The 24006-nt window shown below is 45.9% G+C and overlaps 1 protein-coding gene across 5 annotated transcripts; it reads left to right on the forward strand.

Moving 5' to 3' along the window:
* Window positions 1-26: 26 nt before the first annotated feature.
* Window positions 27-23438, forward strand: LOC135378255 (solute carrier family 66 member 2-like). 5 transcript variants are annotated; one of them, XM_064611230.1, is made up of 6 exons: window positions 27-110; window positions 9975-10254; window positions 11228-11364; window positions 15159-15230; window positions 21123-21339; window positions 22193-23438. In XM_064611230.1, the coding sequence occupies exons 2-6, from the start codon at window positions 10040-10042 to the stop codon at window positions 22401-22403; spliced, it is 852 nt and encodes a 283-aa protein (XP_064467300.1). In that variant the 5' UTR covers window positions 27-110; window positions 9975-10039; the 3' UTR covers window positions 22404-23438. The 5 variants fall into 5 exon arrangements, with proteins under 5 accessions (XP_064467300.1, XP_064467303.1, XP_064467304.1 ...); XM_064611233.1 differs by having other exon boundaries at window positions 15177-15230; XM_064611232.1 differs by lacking the exon at window positions 27-110 and adding an exon at window positions 168-489.
* The last annotated feature ends 568 nt before the right edge of the window (window positions 23439-24006 follow it).

The raw sequence follows: 24006 nt of genomic DNA on the forward strand, positions 1-24006 counted from the left end.
TGTAGACTTTCGGTTTCAGTTTGGCCGAAACTTATGGCCACTTGGAAACTTGGCCATTACTAATGACCAGCAGATGGCAGTGCACTGAACGCAGCCGCCTCGGACTTTCGGTAAGTCGTATCATGAAACTCGCTGTTAAAAAGCATAAAGCAGCTGTTTAAACTTGTCACTTTCAGTGTTGCTTCTTCTGTTGCATTTGTTCTATTTCTTCTGCTTCCGCCGTTGTTTTCCTTCCGCTTCGTTCATTTCGTCGCATAGAAAAATTCGTTGTACTTGTGTGTTGTGGTGTTGTCGCATGTTCGATACCGACGATTGCGAGTCTAAATAGGCAGATTATTTTGATACGAAAATGAAATGCACATTCGTTCCGAAGGCATCAAGTAGAGTATTATTGTGATTGCTGCTAAGCATTGCCCGGAGAGATATTCCGGGACAGAATTCCGGGAACAGTGTGCGTTCGCTTCACAGCTGTTTGCCTGCTGCAGCACGGTGTGAGTATGAGTGTAGTAAAGCACCTAGACGTATGTCCGAGCCACACGGATCCTGTTTGATTGCTGGTTCTTACAGTTTGTATACATCGTGTTAACTTGAGGATACGAACAATCACCCGATTTCTTTTTAATCTTGTGTGCGTGCTATTTATCTTTTCTCGTGCGGATGTGCTTGACGCCCCCATTATTTTATTCCGCGTGATACGTGGCATTTTACGCAAACGAAAGCAATTCCAACGATGGCAAACGATAGCAATTCGTCCAATACCCGTACGCATCCGTTTTGCACCAACGTGCATATAGGCGAGGAAGCTGGGGAAGCTGGTGTACTCCAGAGATACCTGCTTTAGAACATAAAGGACATCGACAAAGTCCTGGTTCGTATGTCTCCACCGAAACAGTTCTGTATTCCTTTACCTTTCTTCCCTTCATCTTTTGTCATGGCTTGCAGCTCTGGACAGACATGGTGCATACTTACCTTTTGCAGCCTCCTCTGTGAATTAATCCAAGTATCATGTGTGTTATGTGGATGTCACTAATATATGACTTTTGGTCGTGATTGATTTTAAAGCGCCGACTATTATTTACCATAATTGATATTGCTGAGAAGTGTCAGAAAAGTTGCATAAGTATAACAATGCTGTACTAAAGGCAAGCTGTGCTCTGAAAATTAGTGTTGCACTTTTTATGAGGGGTCGTATTTAAAGTTCATGGTCCAAACTTCCGTTAATTTTACAGCACACTTCTACTAAGGTCAGGGTATTGACCACAGCTCCTTTTTTCTTTCTTTTTTCTCGCAGTTTATTAGTGCAGTTTTATTATGTCGACCATTTTGTGATCAGATATTCACTTTCATGATGGGGAGAAATTGGGCAAGTTGGCGAATGTCATATGTGATGAAAACAGTGCTAGAAAACACAGGACGAGGATGTCTACATATACTGTCTACATCTTCGTCCTGCGTTTTAGTGCTGCCGGTACCACCCACCCAGAGTCTGGGAGGTGACACAGGTTTGAATCCTGTCACAGGCTGTGCTGTCTGAGGTTTTCCCTGGGTTTTCCGAAGACTTTCCAGACTAATGTCGGCACAGTTCCCCGTCAAGTCGGCCCAGAACGCATACTAACCCCCTGTCCCCCACTCCTTCCTGCTGTCCTGTCTCCATCTGTCCACGTCTGTATGCCGGTCATAGCCACAGTTGCTTCGCGGTACTAAAACATGATTTAAAAAAAAAGTGCCACACACTCTAGTAAGTGGTAGAAGTGCAAGGGTGCAGGTGAGCTGGTACATAGTAAAGCGACGATAAAAACCGGAGACACGGAACAGAAAAAAGACAACACGACACGTTCTCAGAGAACGTGTCGTGTTGTCTTTTTTCTGTTTCGTGTCTCCGGTTTTTATCATCGTTTTACACTCTAGTACAGTAAAACGTCCAAAGTCGGACACCTCCCTACCTCAGACAACTCCCCATGTCGGACAAGATTTCATTGCACAGGCAGGCTCCCATTGAAACTACATGGGGACGAAATTCTCTATGTCGGACACCTCCCTATCCCGGAAGTAGGACAGGGTTTTCCCTGCTAAGTCGGACAAAACCCTGGCCAAATTACCTCAATCTCGGCCCATCTTTGCACCAAAGATGCAAAATGGGCCAGTCGCCTTGACTTTCGCCCCTTTTTTCCCCTATACTGGTCTCAGCATTTTGTTGCTTTAGTTTTTCGAGTCCAAAAACAAGTGCTGTCAGTCCATATTGTAATTCTTTGTGTGAGCACTTGTCTTCGGTTTGTCTAGAGCCTTTGAACGCGCACTGCACCAAAGCAATGAAAAGCGGGCTGACGCTTCAGACACATGTCCTCGCTGCTCGAAAAGCTCCAGAGGTAATGCCATTGAGTGGAATCTGAACGGAATTAAATCTACCAAAATCAGTAATAATTATCAGTGAAGAATGGGTAGAGGTACCACTACCACCAGGTACCACGAAGGACCATAAATTGAAGAAGGGGGACATTTCTGGCAACACACCTGTGATCTTTTCCATTTTCTGTTTCCCTCATATTCTGTAACTCGGACACCTCTATAAGTGGGACACGCTTCGGCTGCACCGCGGGTGTCCAACATAGGAAGGTTTCACTGTAAGTCTTCCGATCCTTCTGGAACGAATAGATCGGGTTCTCCCTGAAGTCCTTCGAGCCCATTTTATGCTCTCGTAGACGAGAAGTCTTCTATGCCTGCAACAGCATATACAGATGATGCGTATAGAAATACCAAGTCTGCCTTGGCATTCGTAATACCATCCGAGGGCGTAGCTCAAGGACGACACCTTTCGCGTCCAACCTCACCAACAGCTGCAGAACTCTGTGCCATCCTTTTCTTTCTGCAGCACATCAATGATTTTGCCCTGCCGTAACGGACAGTGTTCACTTACTCAAAATGTGCACTGCAAGGAGGGGGGGTGATCTACGGGGAAGGTGCGGTCAGCCTGCTATGAAGTGGCGGCTCGATGCACCGATGCGGGGTGTGCTAACCTTCTTGCTCTGGGATTTGGGCTGTCCAGAAGGACTACCCACCACAAAAAACATGTGAGCATCCCTCAGTAGTCTTCATTGGGATTTTCCCTGTACCACGGTATCCGCCAGGATTACCAGGATAACTGCACTGCACGCTATTGAAAATTCTGGCATAAAAGGCTCATCCACACCCTAGTGACGGATGTGTTAATGGCTTAACCACCCTGCGTACGAAGCAGCAGGGCACAGGCTGGTTCTCGAGTGGGTTCCATGCCATTGTGGTGTCGTGGGGAATGAACCGACGGACAGTGCCGCAGAAGCAGCTCTCTCGTCTCGGAGACAGATGAGTATTGCGCTGTTCAGAGGAGACTGCCGTTCCATTCTTCGACGTCTAGTGACACCCCTGGCTTCCCACCATGGGGTGTCCTGTAGCGACAAGTGACACAAGTAAGGGACAACCTTCCTGGTAGCTCGCAAGGGAGCAAGTGAACGAACGTTTATTTTGCTCGCGCCTCAACAACAGCGGCGCCGCGATGCCGATGGCAAAGCCGCCACAAATTCCCCGCCTCCTAGCGCGTCGCTGGAAGGCGACGGGTGCGGACCAGGTTTTTGGACCAGCTCACGGAACGGCATATGGTCGATGGAGGGGATAAGCCTGGACCGGGCGAGGAAGTTGAGAAGGCGAGTTGGGGAGGTCGATGGAGGTCGAGGTCAATAGAGGTCGAGGGAGGTGGATGGGTGTCGAGAAAAGCAGGCTTTAGGCGCTCGATGCTGACATTTTCCTCTTTCCCGTTGACGAGAACGGTGTAATAGCTGGCTGCTCGGCTCAAAACACGATGGGGGCCGGTGTACGGGGGCTGCAGAGGTTTTCGCACTCTATCACAGCGAAGGAAAACGTGTGTAGAGCTGCACAGGTCAGGATGTTGGTAGGGACGCCCAGAGTAGGAACGGGAAGGTGCAGGGCGTAAGGCAGCCATGTGCCAAACACAAGGTCACCGGGCAACCGGAGCGCCATACCATACACGAGCTCTGCCGAGGAACACTCGAAATCTGGCTTGAACGCAGAGTGGATTCCCAGCAGGACAATAAGTAGGGCTTCAGGCCAAGGAGTTTCGGGTGATGACCGCAATGCGGCCTTGAGCTGCCGACGGAGTCTTTCCACAAGGCCGTTGGATGCAGGATGGTAAGCGGTTGTTCGGATGCGGCGAGTCCCAAGAGCGTTGGTAAGGCTGTAGAAAAGCGCCGACTCGAACTGCGGGCCCCGGTCAGTGGTGATAATCGATGGGACTCCGAATCTGGAGACCCACTCACGGAGAAGAGCCGCTGCGACAGTTGGAGCCGTGGAATCTGAGAGAGGAACTGCTTCCAGCCAGCGGGTATATCTGTCAATGATAGTGAGGATATATCTGAAACCCTGAGCAGGTGAAAGCGGGCCCACGAGGTCCACATGTATATGGTCGAAACGTTGATCGGGCGGGGGAAAAGGAGAAGGCGTCAGGCGAGTGTAGCGGTGAACTTTGTTTTGTTGGCAGGGCAGACAGGCCTTCACCCAACGGCTGATGTCGCTGTTCATACACGGCCAGACGTAACGCTCGCAAATGGCCGCTCGCGTCGCGCGGACGCCGGTATGGCACAAAGCATGGAATGTGTCGAACACGGCGCGACGGAAGGCCCGAGGAAGGAAAGGGCGGGGACGTCCTTGGGAAGTGTCGCAGGCCACAAGCTTGGACGCGCCTGGCAACGCAAGGTCTTGGATGACCAGGCCAGACGACGAGCTGGCGTGGAACGTGGCGAGTTCAGAATCCATGGATTGGGCTTCGGACAAGGTGTCCAAGGACAGCGTCGACGGGGATTTGGCAGAGTCAACAGTTGAGACAGATCTGCTGAGGGCGTCAGCGACTAGGTTGTTGGTGCCAGTGACGTGACGGATGTCTGATGTGAGTTCAGCAATGTAGGCCAGATGTCGGGTTTCTCGTGGCGTATAACTGGTGCTGGCAGATGACAGGGCGTACGTAAGGGGCTTGTGATCGGTGAATATGATGAAAGAGCGTCCTTCCAGGAAGTGTCGAAAGTGCTTTACCGAGAGGTAAGCGGCCAGCAGCTCGCGGCCGAAGGTGCTATATCACATCTCAGGTGGATTCAGCTTCTTCGAGAAAAAAGCGAGAGGTTGCCACCCGGATGAGGCCTGTTGTTGCAACACGGCGCCAACCGCGGCACCCGAGGCGTCCACCATTAAGCTCGTGGGGGCGTCATGCCGAGGGTGGACAACAAGTGTAGCTGCGGCGATATCTTCTCGGATCTTGTCAAAAGCCTTGGTAGCCTCTGCTGTCCATTGTAGGGTTGGTGGCGGAGTTTTGCGTGAACAGAGAAGCGCTTCCAGAGGCTGGAGCATAGAGGCGCAGGCGGGCACAAAACGGCGATAGAAGTTAGCCATTCCGAGAAACTGCCGGATCTTGGTGGCTGAAGTTGGGCGGGCAAAATCGCGGATGGCAGCTATCTTGGATGGTAGTGGTAAGATTCCCGGGCTGTTTATGCGATGGCCAAGAAAATCGAGCTCTGCTACCCCGAACTCGCTCTTTGCAGCGTTAATGACGATGCCATGATGTTCCAAGCGTGCAAACAGGGTGCGGAGGTGTTGGGCGTGCTCTTCTACAGAGCGACTGGCCACCAGCAGATCGTCTAGATAGGCGTACACGAAAGGGAGCCCGCGGATGACAGAATCTATCAACCTTTGAAAGGTTTGGGCCGCGTTTCGCAACCCAAAGGGCATCCGTAAGAATTCAAAGAGGCCAAATGGGGTGGTGAGGGCTGTTTTAGGGATGTCCTCCGGCGCCATAGGAATCTGGTGGTATGCGCGAACCAAGTCAAGTTTCGAAAACGTTGTGGCCCCTTCCAGGTTGGCTGCAAAATCGAGGATGTGCGGAATGGGGTAGCGGTCAGGGACGGTGATGCGGTTTAAAGCGCGGTAATCACCGCAAGGCCGCCAGTCGCCCGTTTTCTTAGGCACCATATGGAGGGGTGACGCCCAGGTGCTGGATGATGGGCGAATGATGCCGAGCTCCAACATGTGATCGAATTCGGCCTTGGCAATCCTGTACTTCTCGGGAGCGAGACGACGTGGTCGAAAGTGAACAGGAGGGCCAGTAGTGAGCGCATGATGTAAAGCGTCGTGTTGGACGGGCTGGTTCCAGTCAGGTGGTTGGGTGAGTGTGGGAAACTCCTTTAGTATGAGAGCATAAGGTGGAGATGGCTCAGCAAGGGAAAGAACTCGTTGGGGGCTTGCCGGGGCGCGAATTCCGTGCACAGACAGGTGTGTCAAGGCGTCGACGAGGCGCTCCCCAGAAACGTCGACGAGCAGGTTAAAGTGGTGTAAGCAATCTGCTCCTAAGATCGCCTGGTGAACATCGGCCATCAGGAACAGCCAGCGGAAGGTTCGTCGCAATCCAAGGTTTAGGGTTAAGGACTTTTGGCCGTATACAGGGATGGTGGTTGAATTGGCCGCCTTGAGGGATAAGCAAGGTTCTCGGGAGCGACGGCTGAGTTTCGAAGCAGGGATTACGCTAACTTCAGCGCCAGTATCCACGAGAAGACGCATGCCGGAGGTACGGTCCACGATGTGAAAAAGGCGGCAATCATTAGGACCACGTCCACTCGCCGCCACTATTGCAAAAAATTGGGGGAGGGGTTATTATTAGGATTATATCTAAAGATGAGTGCGGGTATGAAAATTCATACCCGCATCCGCAGCAATGTCATTGGCTCAACCCACATCCGCACCCGCACATCCCGGCGCGCATCCGCATACCTGCCGATATACCCGCAGCCCAATGCGTACGCATGTTTTAGTTATGCCACATGATCGTCACAGAACGAAATGATTTATTTTATGCGGGGGACAATGTCCGTTAGCGAGCCACCTTTGGCTTGGTGCAAAAAGCAGCTTTGCTGCTTTTTGCCAGGCCCTCAGTATTCATGTATCTTTTGCATGAGTAAATAAAAACATCAGATCAGATCAGACCTTTCTAACACATAGACTGTGGACTCTGCTGACATGGTTGCCAGCTTACTGATGCGAAGCATACTAGTCGTGGTGTCGAAAGATAGTCAAAATTAATGCTATGCAGCAAACAACAGCATCAACTTTATTGTGAGTTGGTGATTTGGATATGGAATGTTTTAGAAAGTATTTTGCACCAAATGTTTGCAATGAATCGGGTCATACCCCAAAATCCGACGGGTTGGTTTTTGCGGGGTATTGCGGGTATCGCAATACCTGGGGGTATTGCGGGTATAGCTGCGTAATCTGCGGAGGAAGTGCGGGTCTACCAGCACCTTATCCGCAACCCGCAATGATATGGAAATGTGTACCCGCTAAGAACAAACTTGCGCGGGTGTCCGCGGGTATACCTGCACCACATTCACCTTTAGTTATATCATAACAGCGTAACGAATCATTATACGCATGTGCCTAAAGCCGAAATAGCAAGGATCCCTTGCAAGCACCCCTAACTAGGAGGTGCGCAGGTAAAAAAGTTAGAGTGTCACCAAACATTTTTGGGGAGGGTTTGAATAAATCACTGAACCTAAGTTTGTGGTCTCAGCCACACACGCTTTCTTGCCTTGAATTTGTCCTTGAAGTCACTGCTACTTTGCAATTTTGTGGTCTGGAAGTTAGTTGGACGAGTCATTCTGCGATGAGCAGGAGCGGAATTCACAGTCTGAACTTCCAGTAATACAGCTTCAACCAGAGCTATGTCCTTCATTTTCATATATTGCTCTTGAATCTGCGTTACTTCTGTGCATCTAAAAATGTTATGACACAATGTTTTACAATGAGCTGACCTTAGGATGCGAAATGTAGTCTGACAGGCGGTCCCCCAGCAACAATAAACTCAGTTCCTGGTCAGAGATTTTCTGTAGCGTAATTCTTTGGCTGATGCGTATGTGATACTTGTGAATCTACTCCCAGTTATTATTGTTATGATTACTGACTAATATGAGATCATAGTCTTAGTCTGAGATACATTCTTTATTCTTTGATTTTCTTCTTGGGACTTCCTTGTTTATTCCTCCCAGTTTTAGGTTTGGCGCATTACTTTGAACCTTGGCAGGGCAGGGTCTGTAGTGCACTGGGGCTGTCCCGATCAGCAAGAGATGTTACAAAACTGTTGCAAAAGCGGTGGCTGAAATGTTGCAGTGTTTGTATGATGTTTCATGAACAAACACAACTTTTCTGCAGTGTTCCTCCTTGAATGTGAGTGAATGTTACAACCTCATTGCTGATACAGTTGCTGTTGCAATATCATAAGAACGCTCCAACAGCATAGCAGCAAGTAGGGCTAGGAAATGAAGGAGAAAGCACAAAAACTCTCATGTCAAGTGTAACCTATGAGATCATTTTGAGATGCGGCTGCTTTTCTTTTTTTTTTTTTTGACACCATAGTCCTTGTCTGAGCTGTAAGCTTTATTACTGTCATAGTTACTGTTGCTTCTAGCATTTCGCAGAAATTGGTAGGACATTTAATTTCATGGCAGGCATGAAATGAGTATGTTTGGTTTCCGTAGTTGCAAGTCGTATGACACAAAAGGAAAAGTAATCAAGACATGGAACAGATAAGGTACTACATTGTGGTGTCCTTGTTTGTCCTTTCTATTCCTTGGTTTTGGTTACTCTTCCTGTTGCCATGTACCAGCTCGTATGCGCCGTATTCCTTTTGCCATATGACACAACATAACTGTCACAGCTTAGATGGTAAATAAATGTTCTTGTTTGTTCGACTTACACTGTCTTCTTGCCTTGCCTTAAGCGTCCCTGGAGCCGAGCATGCTTCAGCGGACTCTCTCTTTGATTCTCGGTCCCCGCTGTACCGCTGTCATCTTGTCGAGGCTACAAATGCCCTGCCGTCTTTCCCAACCAGGAATTTGGCGAGTTCTGTCCTCTCACACGTAGCTAAACTGACCTTAGACTAGCACCTACCATGATGGGAACAACAGCTACGTGCTTTATTTAATGATGGTGAATGGGGAGCTTCATCGCCAGGGGCGATACTCTACCCCATTGCTGGTGGTGATGTCGGGAATGAAATAATGAGCCCCTTCAAAGTAAGGATCAAAATCCTATGGTGTCTAAAAACCCATGGAAAATGCTCCGTTTATGACATGGTATAGCTATGCTTAGACAGTACAAGAGCTAAAACAAGTTTTTGACATACATTTATTCAGCTTTTTTTTTTGTGTAAGGTAACTAAAGGTCAAGTAACTAAGTTACTTTAATGCATACACTGTGGCTGTAACTAGTTAGGTTTCAAAAAGAGCAACGTAAAACATAACTAACTCATCTACTATTTTTTCAGGCTAGCTGTAACTATAAATTCATTACGTTTTTGAGTAACTTACCCGTGTCTGCTCTGCCACAGCACACACACTCGCCATTCCCTCGGCTCCTTTCCAGCGCCACCTTCCAGCACCACCTTCTAGCACATTCCAGAAGCCATGAGTGTTCTAAATGTGCTTCAAGCAGAGTGAATGACTGTGGCAACATCGTTGTTTTGGGACAGCCACATAGAACGGAGACAGTTGCATGACTGAAGCTATAAAAGGGGGCTTCTTGAAGTGCACTTGGCTCTAGCGACCCCTGAGGACGGAGCAGGAACAAGGCAGTTACTTTTTCGGCACAGTCAGCTAAATTCCTTGTAGTGAAGGAGAATGTCTGAAAATCTCTGCAGCTCTTGCAGCGGTCCTGTTTGGCATCTGCATAGTTCTTCACATGTTTGTGTGTAGAATGTCTTCTTGGTTTGTGGTCAACTCAAATTGAAATTGCCATGTGTGTCAAACTTGGTAATACGTGAGCTTCGAAAGTGCTCAACTTTTTTTTTTTCTGTTCGTGCTCAACTTGGAGTGCACAGTAATGGCCTATAATATTTCTGTTCATTGCTGTTAGTAGTATTTAATCACAAGGAGTACTTTTTTCAATTACAGAAATGGAAGCAGCTGTTTCAAACCTAGGCTGCACTGAATGAGTCGGCTACAGTGCCGAAGACATCATGTCATGGTTGGAGTTGTCTGTGCAAGATGCAATGCCAGAGCTCACCCTTGCACAGCTAGGTACATGGCTTTCAGCCGTGGCCATGATGTTTGGGGGAGTGGTGCCCTATGTCCCCCAGTACAGGGAAATTAAGAAAACCAAGAATGCTGATGGCTTTTCACCATTTGTCTGCCTTGCACTACTTGTCGCAAATACACTACGGATCCTCTTCTGGTGAGACAGAAAGTTGTATTGTGTCGACTTACGAGATTGATGTACAAAAGCTAAAGTAAACTCAGCATTTTTTGCGTTGTTTCGTTACAAAGAAACTGCAAAACAGCGGTAGTCCGATAAAATCAATTCATGGCACATGAACGTAGTCATGGAATGCTATAATGACTATCTGTAGTCGTAGAACACTGTGCAACAGCGGTAGTCCCATAAAATCGATTCATGGCACATATCATGAAAATAGTCATGGGATGTCATAATGACCGTCAGCAGTCCTAAAACACTATGGCACTGTTAGAAAATGCGGTAGTCCCACAAAATCGATTCATGGCACATATCATGAAAATAGTCATGAAATGTCATAATAAAAAGCAGTAATCATGAGTCATTGCAAGACACTGTTTCAACCAACTGTAGCCGCACGAAGTCGCGTTATGACCCGTATGTCCAAAATAGTTATGAAATGTCATGATGACAAGCAGTAGTCATGAATACTTGTGTAGAATATTGCAGATAGCATTAGTCATTGAATTTGTAGTCATGATAAGAATGGCTCAAATTTTAATGCAAATTTCAGTTTGACAGAGTGCATTATGAATATTGTTGCTTGGATTAAATTGGGTAGCACTTCAATAAATTTGGTTGGCCACTGGATTAAATTGGGTAGCGCTTGGATTCAATTGAGTGACCAATGGATTAAAATCAGCAGGAAAACCTGTCGTTGCTTCCTTCTGACATTTTAGAGTGCAATGAATGAGTCACACTTGCGAGTGAAAAACAGAGCACTTGTGTAAGGTGCATGCATATTTGCAGAGGCATCCTCACATGGAAATTTTGTCTCTTGCACAGTCGGTGTTGATGGTCTGCTTCTAAGTTGTGAATGGCATTTCATACTAATAAATAAGCGTATTGGTGCAGCTGTTTTTACTACTGGCAGGTCAGCCAGTGTGACACGTCTAGCATTTTGAATTCACAGGTTTGGGCACCCGTTTGAGACTCCGTTGCTGGTCCAGAGTGTGGTGATGACAGTTTGCATGCTGGCACTGATGCAGCTCTGCGTACGCACCAAGAATCAGTCCCTCATTCTTCCTGTACCGGGCCAGACTTTTACAGGTGAATATCACAACAAGGCTAACAGTAGAGTTTGTACTGTGGCTCCATTGTGCTGGATTCACACACACTTTCGGTGATGATACCACTTTTGTCTACACCACAAAGCCGCAGCAATGATGTGTAAATTCATTATTGTTCGCAAGGCCCTTAAAAGGAGACTAAAGTGTTGGCCAGGCTTTGTCTTAAAACACAAAACAAAATGCACCAAGCGAAAGCAGGGATTTCACAGTACAGCTCCAGTCAACCTTAATAATAACACAGCAAAAATTTGCTCTCATTTCCCAGCGTGATAACTGCCACTCTTGATGCATGGGGAATGTTAAGTGAACAAAATCCTTGTGTTAAACTAACAGAATAATTTTGTTAAATTACGATTTCGAGAACGAGACCACAATTTTTCCAGTGTTATTATTAAGGTTGACCGAAGCTGTAAATAAATATGTGCAGCATTTGGTGCAACCCAAATGCTTCCACTATTTACGGAAGGAAGGAGCGAAATTATTGCGCTGGTGTACTTCTAACGTGTCAGCAAACCTCACTGGGATACGTCAAACGGGACCAGCACATCAGAATCCTGTATTTCCCGACTCAGTCCCAAATGATGTCCAGCCAATCCCAAGCTCTCACAAAGTCAGCAGCGTCATGCAGGGGAGATTTGGGGAGTATAGTCCCACTGCTCCGACCTGTGCAACCTGTTTACTGCGGCTGCGGCGAGCTTTTGTTATTCAGCGAAATAATGTGGCTTATAAAGTAACCTAGTTTCTGTTAGCGAAGACTTCTGGAAGAGATGTACAAATAATACGTTGTGGATGGACATTCCTCGTCAATGTAGTCTTGTGGCTCTGAAACAAATACTTCTTAAAAAAAGACTACTGTAGTCTTGGGCGCACTGTCAAACGCATACAAAATGCGATAGCATTGCGGTAGACAAAAGGTGATTCCGGCACTGTCACTGTACACGATATCCGTGCGGCGCAACAACAAACCCAACCACAGGCTGGTATGGGCCTCTTGCGGAAACACCTGTTTCGCCTGCAAACGCGTTCACCTTGTTGAAGTCACCATACTCTTTGGTGCACCTTTCTGAACAGCTCGTCGAGTGTAATGGCGGCACGCTTTGTTGGACGTCGTTTCCTAGCATTATAATAACAAACTCGCACAAACAGAAGACACAAGGGGGAGAACCTGCGCCAACTTCTTCACCAACCAGCCCTACGCTTTCAAGCTGCTTTCCTTTACTTCCTAGCATTGTGAGTCGCACGTCGCTTACGTTCCTCATTTTCTGTCACTGCGTCTGCATCTTCTGCAGCAGCATATCTGGCACATCTGCGAACTCTATACCTGCGCTCTATCTCCGCGGCTCTCAGTGGCGTTAGTGTTGCCAGGCGACGTTAGCGATATCACGTGAGATGCTGTGAAACAGTGAGAGACTGCGCATGGCTGAGCATGGCTGAGCATGGCTGAGTGAGTAGAGGCATCTGCTCATTGGTGATAGCTAGGCTGTGGACTTTTCGGATTTATCCGATAAACTCCCTCCGATGTTTTTTTGCAAAATAACGGATTTATCCAATGAACTCAGATTCTTCCTCAGATTCTTGTCCCATCTGTTTATGCATCCAGTATCCTCGACCCTAGTGACTTTACTTGGCCCCGGGCACTGGGCTAGTTTGGAACAGAGAACAGTTCTGTGTTTGTCACAGCTGCTACTCATTCTGAGCCTGGGCACCATTCACAATTTGTGCAAATATGCTTGTTTGTACTTCAATAGCTCTACGTAGTAAAACATCAGTGCGCTACATCATGTGGTTTCAGTTACTTTTGCACTTCTTTCCTTTCATTGTCTCTGCGATGACTGCTCCGAAATACTCCAAAATCAGTGCCGTTCATATTTCAGACTTTTTAATCCTCAGCGAAACTCCGAATTTCAGAAAAGTGGAGAACTCCGATAAACACCCTCAGAATTTTCCAAAATGAAAACTCTGAAAACTCGGGACCCTAGTGCTAGCCAAGGTCCTACCACCGGCTGTGCTCTCCATGTCTTTCCCCTGGTTGTGAGGGCAGAATTTTCAGACAAATGTTGGCACAGTTCCCGCTGAAGTCAGTCCAGGCCGCACACCAACCCCCAGTCCTCCTCTCCTTCCTGCTGTCCTCTCCCCATCTGTCCATGTCTGCATGCCCTTCACTCCCATGGCTCCTTCGTAACGCTAACACGCAATCACAAAGAAGCACACATTAGGGAGTTTTGCTCATCAGACGCGTCTCTACGAAAAAGCAAGCTGTCATGTTCAAGGTCAGCAATGGGATGAAAGCCACTACAAAGAAATCAGGTGCTTGGCTCATCATATTTTCAGAATTGTTATGTTAAAGACCTTCCGATCTGCTAAACTTCTTCTAATCCTTCAAAATCTTCTGCACTGAACCGGGACTGCGATAAGGAAACAATCGAATGGGAAATTGCGCATCACAAGACTCCACTGGTGCTACGGCTTCACCAAGGCCCAACAGTGTGTTAAAGAAGTGCTATCGCAGAATCATAGAGAGTTGGGGTAGTCGGTAAAGATTCCTGAGTGCAGAGCTGCTACAAGATGAAAAATACGAGACGATGACACAAAAAGCTCACTCGCGACTGAAGTTTAATGGTAACATTGTATCATTAGTGTTTGTTTCCATTAAACCTCACTTGCGAGTGAGCTGTTTTTGTCGGTGTCGTCTCGCTTTTTGGTTTATTCTGTCTTCTATGAAATGCTATCTAATTTAAAAATGCAGCAATGTGAATGGTGTCCCACGTGAAATGTCAAAGTGACGTCTGTGCTGTTGTCGAAACTCGAAGGGTGGAGCACGTTTGAGAACCACACAGGGCAAGACGCATTTTGTAATTACTGTGCCACTATACTGTTGTCAATCTCTGTAATTTCAGCGAACATTTTTTGAAGTTACATGAACATTTAAAAGTTGATGTATCACTGATCTTATTGAATGCCGCTTTAATTTTCGCAAAATTTGCGAATTTTAGGGGCACGCAAAAATGTCTAGCAAGATTTGTCACTTTGAAAACTATGCTGAAATTTATCTTCACAGTGGATTGTACAGGTTACTATTAAACATTTGAGCTGCCGCACAGCACAAGCATGTGCAGTGGTCGCTTTTATGAAATGTACTACAGGCAGTTTCAGGTTTATCACGAAGTAAGGCAATTAAGCCAAGAATTTTAACATCCAGAATTCATGAATATGTGCCCTGTGGACGATTTGCAGGATATTGTCGTAGAGAAATCGAACGGTTTTTGCAGTAATAATCTATTTTTGTCACATTTTATCAGCGGCCTCTGAGAGCTGTTTCACGAAGCTTTTCTTTTTTTCTTGTAGTGTTTAGTCACTCTGTATTGTACTTTAGGCCGTAAAGCATGTTCAGGGGTATGTGTCAAAAGTCCAGGCTTATGAAGAACATTTGAAGGCCATGAGCAGCTTCTACAGAAGCAGTGCTCTGGTGTGTGGCGGCTGTTGCTGGCGCTGCCGCAGTAAAAGGATCTTTGAATTACAGTTGTGGTTCATGACCCGGATACTTGTAGGAAGGAAGATGGGTTAGTGTCTTTGATGAGATACATGCATAAAATGGTGGTTGAATGTCATGGTATCGATACTATGTTATCTCCGGGGAAAAAAAAAATTCTGAAATTATTTTTTGCCTTGGGAGTGATTTTCAGACATTTTTTGTTTTTATTTCCTTCATTCATGTTATTTTAACATTAGCTATAAATTTATCAGTCATTCTAATTTTTTCTCATCTTCCTGCATGCTATACTAATGGGCCAGAGGGAAGAGCCAATCATGGTGCAGCATCTGCTCCCCCTCGGCTCACCATCTGGGGTAGGTGTTCACACCAGGTTACTTTCCGTGGGATGTCATCTTGAACCTCTAGAACAGAACTGGTGTTTTTAATGAGAGAATATTGCCTTCTTATAGTTGTAGGTCAGAGGTCAGATAAACAAAAAGAGTCATGAATCTGTAAGATCGCCCACTGCTACAAAGTCATGTTGTCCAGACGGGTTCGGATGAGAATAAGGAGTGCATTTTTCTTCCTGCATGTGCATGGTCCACTTGCCCTTGGTTTGCTCTTTTCATGAGGGTTACTATTTACAAGCCCGGAGACACTATGACTATGCTATATTAAGTGCACAACAATTGACTACTTTGTAAGTGGGCCTGGAAATAACTAGTAAAATGGTGCAGGCTAGCTGGTTGAAAAATACCATACTAATAAAAGCATGAGCGTGGGTACACAAAAAACATTACATGGAGTTGATTGTGTTGTGTCACTGGCGTCATTCCGGCCTTTCCAATTCCTTGCTGCTTCTTAGCAAAATTGTGTTTACCACGTTATTTATCTTCCCACTAACAAGCCAGTTAACCCGCAACATATTTATGTGAAACGGAAATAAAATATAACGTTCCCTCTGTGATGCTCAGGCTGTTGTACATGGCCTGCAAATAAATCAGTTAGGTCTTTAATGGGAATCTGGAAAAATTCTGGCTTTTTAATTCTTTGCTGGTTCTCAGCAAAATTGTGTTTACCACGTTATTAGTCTTCACACTAACAAGCCAGTTAACCCGCAGCATATTTATGCGACACAGAGATAAGATACAGCCTACCCTCTATGATGAAAATATAGACTAAAAGCCATGAGACATGGGCCCGCTTGCACGAAACGAACTTAGTGTAAAACTTAACGAGTTCCCCACTTATGGCCAGTTCTCACTTGGCGACGCCCGACGCGGCGTCGTGAGCGGGCGGCGGAAGTAGAGGCGCATTTCCGCCGCCCCGTCAGCGCGCACAATTTTCATGTTCCCACCACAGTGGCCTTCCGTCGTCCAAAGCAGACGAAAAACCTGGGGGCGTGGCCTTTCTGTGTCACCTAATTGGTCGCCAGCTGTCGTTCTCGGCAACCCTCGCCGACGTCGTGAAAGAAGTTCGACATGGCAGTTTTTTTGGCTCGACGTCTCTCCTCTCCCGACTCCGGAAATGCGCGTCTATTTCCGCCGCCTGCTCACAACGCCGCGTCGGGCGTCGCCAAGTGAGAACTGGCCCTTAGTGTAGTGCCGGAGCCGTAAGTGGCTTGCACGAAACTTCTACAACACTAAAGTGGTGGCGCTCGCTCCGCGCAATTTAGGACGCTGGCCAAGGTGGCCAAGGGTCCTAGGAGCGCCCTAAACTACCGCACTAAAACTTAGGACTAACATGTCGGCCGCTATAAACCGTGTATCGAAGATTCGTCGTTGGCCCCAACTGTATCTCGCAATACAGTACGCATTTTCCTCGCAATACTAACAACGTCTCATTTTTTTATGCTGTGGGTGCCGTACGTGTTGTGCTTTTCGTTATCAACATCTCTCAAAATGATCGCCGCACGCGAAGTACCTCTCACCGGCACTGCCGTTGGCGATAAGTTCCCAATCATCGAGCAATTCGAGACATACTTTGGGCCACAGGCTTTATTTTATTTAACAAAAGCACGCAACAAGTGACCTAACTCGTTCTTGCAGCTACAATGATAGTACAATACCTTATTTTGGTTCTACAAACTGTTTACGTGCGACGGCAGAAGCAGACGACTTCCCAGAATCCAAACATGCCGTGACGCACGACTTCCTGGGATGAACTCCGGAAGTTCTCTTTCTACCAATGAGAGCCTCCGAAAACTGCTACTGCTCGTAGCCACGATCCACTTTAGAATACTTGACTTAGGGCGGTCGTCGAAGTGTTCGTGCAAGCCACTTAACCGCAACCCTAAACTTAGTGCACTAACGCGTTAGTGCAACACTTGCCAAGTGTTACACTTAGGATTGTTTCGTGCAAGTGGGCCATGATGAAATTAATACCGGTTTAAAGGGGTTGTGACAGGTCATCTCACTTTAACCCAGATAAACGTAAAAGACTGTTCTTTACACTGATGTGAACCTGCATTGAGAGCTTCACAGCGAAGGGGGTAATAGAAGCGGAGAAAATGGACACAGCGAATACAGAAACTCATGCGGCACTGACATCACAGTCCTCGCCGCCGCCAGTGAGGCAGTGCACAAGAAGTCACGTGCCTACGGCTGCCAATAGGGACGGACGCCACTCTGGCCTCTGTGACGTCCGCACTTTGCTCGGGAGTGTGTTCCAGGGCCTGTATCTCGCTAAGTACGATATGTGGCAAAATAATTATTGTTTCCTCAGTATTCTAGCGTGCAGTACAATGGGTCCACAGTGTAATGAACCCCATCTATGAAAGTGTCTCAACCCCCTTTAAGCCAACAGAAGAACGTCACATTCATTTTGTTCTCCTGTTGGGTTAGGCCAGTGTGTATATTAATTGAATCCCTGTGACATTAGCAATGTAATGATGAGGACGAAGTCAGGCACATGCTTGCAAACAGGTGAAAAGATATTTGTTGTTACCAGTAAAGTACCCTATATGTTGTGAACATCAACTGCATGCCAAGTAGGTTCATGAAATGGAAGTTGTTTGTGGCAGACTGGCAACTTTGTTACTAGTACCATATTTACTCGTATAACGAAAATGCTTGCATAATTAATATATACTTCAACTTGGACACACAAATGTTGGTACTTTTTGTTTTTCCATGCGTAATCAACCGTGACTTCAGCGCCCGTCACCTTGGCAGAGGTGAGCGGCAGTGCCACGTGTTTCTTATAGAGGAGGTGCCCAACCAATGTAGTGATGAGATTGAATATCAGGAGAAAAGAAAACTAGAAGCGAAGCAATATATTATAGGTTCTTTGGAGTTCTGACACATACGTGTGGCTTTCTTTGTTCTCAGCACTTTTGGCTTCCCAGTAGTCGTCGGGCAAATTTTCGTAGTATCCTGTCGAGCTGGTTGGAGAGCAACTAACTGAGTGCCATACCCTTGTGGCAGTTATACGTAAAAGGAACACCAAAGGCATCCTATCATGAAGTTAGCTGCTATCACTGTACTTTCATGAAAATATGGTTTCATGCAAGGAACATTACCGCAGCAAGCTTGTAGCTTTTGCGAGAGGTTGCTTTACAGTGACACCTGAAAGAAAGTAGTACTGAGCTTGGGACCATTATGCAAAGTGGTCTGCAGTCGCCGCTGGGGAACTTGCATAGTTGCCAGGTGCACATTCTTCTGTAATAAACAGCTTTGCCTCCTTAAGCTGATCAAGTAATACCTTTGGAAATTGCTGCTGCACATTGTCGTTCCTACGCCAGAATAATCTCATCGCATGGCAGTGATGTACTACCTTAAAGGAACTGTAAAGTGAAATATAAACACCATGTTTCAAGACACCATCATGTAGAACTTGGCTGTGTGACCACACACACACAAGTCATCGTCTCTTAGTTCTTCATACATTTCGTATAGATTAATTTTGAACACTTCCAGAAACTGAAAGGAGGTGACCCTCTACGTTCGCCGAGGACAAAGTGAGAGTTGACCCTGGATTGGTGGACAAATATAGGTTGATATTGAAGTTAGTACGCAACACATTTGAGACAGGTTACTACTAGTTACCATTAGACCTGTCTTGAGGAACAACAGCAACTCTCGAGAAGTTCGGTGTAAACTGTTAACGGTTGTAATTAACCTGTGAGCTCCGTGCCCATGAGAAATACCTGCGCGATCTGTGCCATCTGTTGGCCTTTCTCAAACTGTTCTGGCACTTTGTATCGTATTTTCCAGACTATTAGTCGCACCTTTGTATAACTCGCACCCCCCCGAAAAATCGCGATTTTGCCACAATAAATCTTATATAGGTCGCACCTTCGTATAACATGCACTCGTTGTATAGGACACACTTCAGATTTGTCCCAGTCGTCATCCCAAGTGATCAACCCTGCCTTTCTAAATGCTGCTGTAATTGTACTCACGAAAGCTTCGCTCTACGCTTTGCTCACACATTTCGCTACTTCGCCAAATGGCGGGTGTCTCGTGCGTCCCGTCTTGGAAACTGTGTTCACCTTCGGTCATCCTTGACTCCCATAAACGTTGCAGAACAGCTTTAAAGCTGTGATTGGTAGACATGTCCAAAGGTTGCAGCATTTTTGTCATGCCACCAGGAATGGTTACGGTATAATGATGTGTAGTCAACAACGGATAACTTAAACTTCGCGGCATAACTCCTCCTGGTACCGGCTGGTGCCATGATGAGAAGTGAAGTGGCGTTTCGGGTTACCACATGGCGAACAGGGTGGGATGCCAGAAGTGGAAGCCACTATCACGGCCGGAAGTTTGCACGCGAAGTCAGTGGCGATGGTGGTGGTAATCTGCAAAAAGGTCGTATATAAGCCTCACCTTTGTATAAGACGCATCGTCAAAATATGTATTTGGAAAAAAGCGGCGACCTATACACTGGAAAATACGGTAAAGCATGCATAAACATGAACCTATCCCAGACATGTTTCTGTAAAGAAAGAAATGCAGAGGCTCTCTGCCATGTACAATCGACCCCTGTTTAGCCGACACTGTCCATTTCCAGTCAGAATGTTTAGATAGTGAGGGACCCGGATGAGCGAAACGGGAAAACAGAGAAGCCAGCAGCTGCCAATCAGGCCCATGTTTGTTCTGGAAACTCCATTGTCATTTGTGTAAAGTTATTCCTACTCTATTGTCCTTCAAACACTTAAGTTGGACGTTAATCCGAACATTATCATAATTTGTTGAAACGGTACCAGATCAGTTCTCAGTGCATTTTCACGCATCCTTGAGCGTCGCAACGCTGGGTTCCTTGCTGCTTGCTGTCGTCTTCAGATTTCTGCTGCTGGTGTTCGACGGAACCAAGAATCCTAATGATATCATCCCTAATCCAGCTCTAGTGTTGTTATGCCAATTTTGTGCTTTAGAATTGTAGATTGGTCCACAGCTGTTGAATTCAGCTTTCATGTCAGAGAGAATGGTTTCACTCTGCATGGAAACGGTGTTCATCGGAGTGGATCACCTGCAAGTACCCAAATCAAGCGCTGTCCTTCCCACTCCACTAGATATGTGGAGCTTCCTTGAATGAACTTTCATTCTTGCTCTTGCAGATTGCTTTTCATGCTAATTTCTATCCTCTGATGCTTTGGCTGACACAAGGCCCACATTGCTGAAAACCACGGAAGACACTCCTCACCACCCCCTTATATGGTGTCATGTGACAGGAGTGGGTAGTGGTCATGTACGCGTCATGGAAAAGGAAACAAATATATACATACCAACATATATATACACACAGTCATCAGGGTTGTCTTGAGTCTCACGCTTGACAGCACATAGGTCCACATGTTGCCTCAGTTGCCTCTGCACCAGATAAGTGAGGGTGGTAGTGCATCCAATTTTTTACCAATTTCGAAAACTGAAGCCTGGACAAACCATGGCAAATTGCACAGACTGAAACCCATTTTCCAGATGGTGCGGGTCTTGGCTAAATGAAGTTCAGATACAATGGTGCTCAACTGTACACATTCGTTAGATATACATATATTGCTACATAAATATTGACCTTAGATATGCCGATAACTGTAGGCTTATTTTGAGGGTTTGATACACACCCTGCGACTCATGGCTTGGTAGAACATTGCTACAGTAACATTCTAATATTATATCGTAGAGGCTCTACTAGCACCAGTTCAGTAGTGGTTCTAATACTATTTAGGAACAGCAAAGAATAAGGGCATTTTTTGCTTGGTGCTTCTCTGGCAAATTTTTCTGAATGTGTTTCTCCCTTTATCCTGAAACTGCTTCGTCGACACACAGACTGGGAGTGGCGTCACTTCTGGGCGTGGACAGACTTCCTTAGTTATCTGGAGTTCCTCGCTTCTTTTACTTGCCTGATGGGGATTCTGATGTACCTATTCTTGGACGTGCCTCTGGTGGTAGAGACTGTTGGTTTCCTTGCTGTATTGACAGAGGCCCTATTGGGTGTCCCACAGTTTCTAAGGAATGTCAGCAATCAATCAACATCTGGTATGAGGTAAGAATAATGAATCATATATCTGTGCACTTTGTAGATACGAAAAGGAAACTGGCTGTTATGGTTCCCCATGAGCAATCAAATGCAACTAATACCCCTGTCAGATGGGAGCACATACGACCTTAACGGTTATGGCCTTCAACGCATACGGCCATTAAATTCCTGCCTGACGGTCAGCCCTACAGCCGTTGGGACAAAACTGAAATGTAAGGGCAACCGAGTTCCCGCAATACGGGTTACAGCGTTCCTCCGAAACTGCCAAAGACTCGTTACCAATCACCATGAACAAGATGGCTGAGATTTCCTTCAGTTTGAAATAAAATGTTTTTATAAGACGTAATGCTCTGTCAACTTTTTTCGCGCTCAACGCCTTGAGTTTTTCTGGTGAATTTTTGCACTTTACTTCTCATATCTCTTCAGTTCGTAGTGACACCCTCGAACCGCGGCAGTCTGTGTCGTCTGCATCCAAAACTGTCGACACACAACAAATCAAAATTGACCAAGTGCAAACCAAACGTTGTTTCCGAGTAGTCATTGGGAGAACAAGTGTGATGTGTGTGTGAACAGATGTGTTTATCGGTGTAGGTATCATCGGCAAAATGCCTTCACGGATACCGTCTGGCAGCCTCCTAAGATTTAACGCCGTATTTCAGCTACGGCCTTTTCTTAATGCGGTAACCTTAAAGGCTGTATCTGTGCCTGTCTGACAGAGGTAGAACCATACAACTAACCACTTTCCTATGGTTGTGGAAGTTTACCATACTACGAGTATTGATGTTTAGCTGCAAGTAGGTAGGTAGGTAGGTGCCATGATGGTATTTATGTCATGCAATAATGGTGCAAAATTTTTCAGCTTGAAAATGGTGGTGCTTTGGATGTGTGGAGATGTGTTCAAGACTTGTTATTTTGTGCTACGAAAGGCTCCTCTTCAGTTTGGGCTATGTGGTGCTCTCCAGGTGATGTTGGACATGGCAATTTTGGGACAAGTGGCCTGGTACGGGCAGGGCCACCACAAAGCTACACCTGTGCTGCGTTTCCTTAAAGCACCAGTTCATACAAGCTGATGTCTGCTTTATTTTCTATATCCCTTTTCCAAGGTCTCTTTTAACGAGACACGCGAGAAATAAGCCTCGCTCATTGTTGTGTTTTAGGCCACCCTAAAAATTGGCATACAGAATTTTTTATAGCTGCAGTTGTAGTCCACTTGGGACAAAGATAGAAAGTCCCTGAAGCTTGTTTTATATTTTGTTGAACTTTTATGCCCAATGAGGGATGTAGAAATATTTGTTACCCTCTGTTAAGTAGTTTACTTCGGAGGTAATCCACTCACCAAAGAGGAGTCTAAGAAAAGGAGGGTATCCACTCTCGTTTTCTTGGACTCTCTGGTGTGTTAGTCTCTAGGGATGTTAGATGACTCCTCAGTGACTGAAAGATTATAAGTAACATCACTGAAACAAGACATGGTACACAAAACCAAAGAAAAAAGAATAAGTCTGCTGAAAAGGAATTTTTTTTTTTTTGCTGCAAACGTAATAGTAATGTCTGCTCTAGGCAAAGCAGCGCAGGATTGAGTAATGCCTGCTGTGAGGGTGTCGAAACATGCCATTAAGCCCATTCCAGTCAGTGTGCTTTATCTGTTGAATATATTCTAACATTTCCAACAATGTCACACATATTGGCTAATTTTGTTCAATTTCACCACAGCGGACACGCTGTGGCATCACTGTGTCCCAAACTGCTGCAGTAATGTCCTCATCTGCTAGTACCTCCATTAAACGTCAGCTTTCTGCCAACACATATTTGAGGTAAAACAAGCCAAGTGAATAATTTGTTGTTGCTGCTTCCTATCATGCTGTCTCGTAACTGCATTGCCAACTCAACATCTTAGAAGGCACCTGTTATACAATAATGTTACCAGTCATAGCTGAATTTGTATCGATGTGGCAGATATTGTTAAAAAAATACTACAAATAACATGAGCAGCAGCAAAAAATGGAGGAACTTGCCATGTATTATACATTGGAAGGGGCACTATTATTTGCTTGATGGCTGTTCAGGTGCAGGAAGTGTACAAATTAAAATTGAAATGTTAGAATTGTTATGCTGAGCAATAATGACCCACTTACTGAGGAGCTTGTGGCCTTTGTCTCAATGGTGTTTACCAAAAAGAAAGTTCTCCAATAGCGAATTTAAACAACCCAAGGAAAAGAGGCGCCGATGCCAGGAATCGAACCTGGGTCTCCAGTTCTCCGGTCCGATATGCTAACCTCTACATCACACCAGTACGCCTTATCTTTTGAGCTAAAAATTTCGTTGCTTACGTTTCTCCAGTAGCGTCAGCCGTGTCTGAATTACTCAGCAGGGGCATCTTCGTGAAACACCCAGTATAAATTAGAGGCAAACAATACCGTTGCCCTGCTGTTGGAAGGATCTGCCTCGTGTTGCTGCTGCTTTTATTACTTCCAGAAATGAATCTTGCGGTGGAAATTCAGTGACTGTTATTTCATGCAGTTAGTAAATCCTTATAGGTTGCTGCAACTATAGTCCCAGTGGATGCTGAAAAATCCATTCAGAGCTCCTTTATAGGCAGAAAATGTGCCATCAGCTGCATGTAATATTCCATGAACATTGGTATGCCGTAAGGGTTTTAGGCTTAGTTTGAGGCAC

The sequence above is a fragment of the Ornithodoros turicata genome, chromosome 1 (genome assembly GCF_037126465.1).
Source record: "Ornithodoros turicata isolate Travis chromosome 1, ASM3712646v1, whole genome shotgun sequence".
NCBI lineage: Eukaryota > Metazoa > Arthropoda > Arachnida > Ixodida > Argasidae > Ornithodoros > Ornithodoros turicata.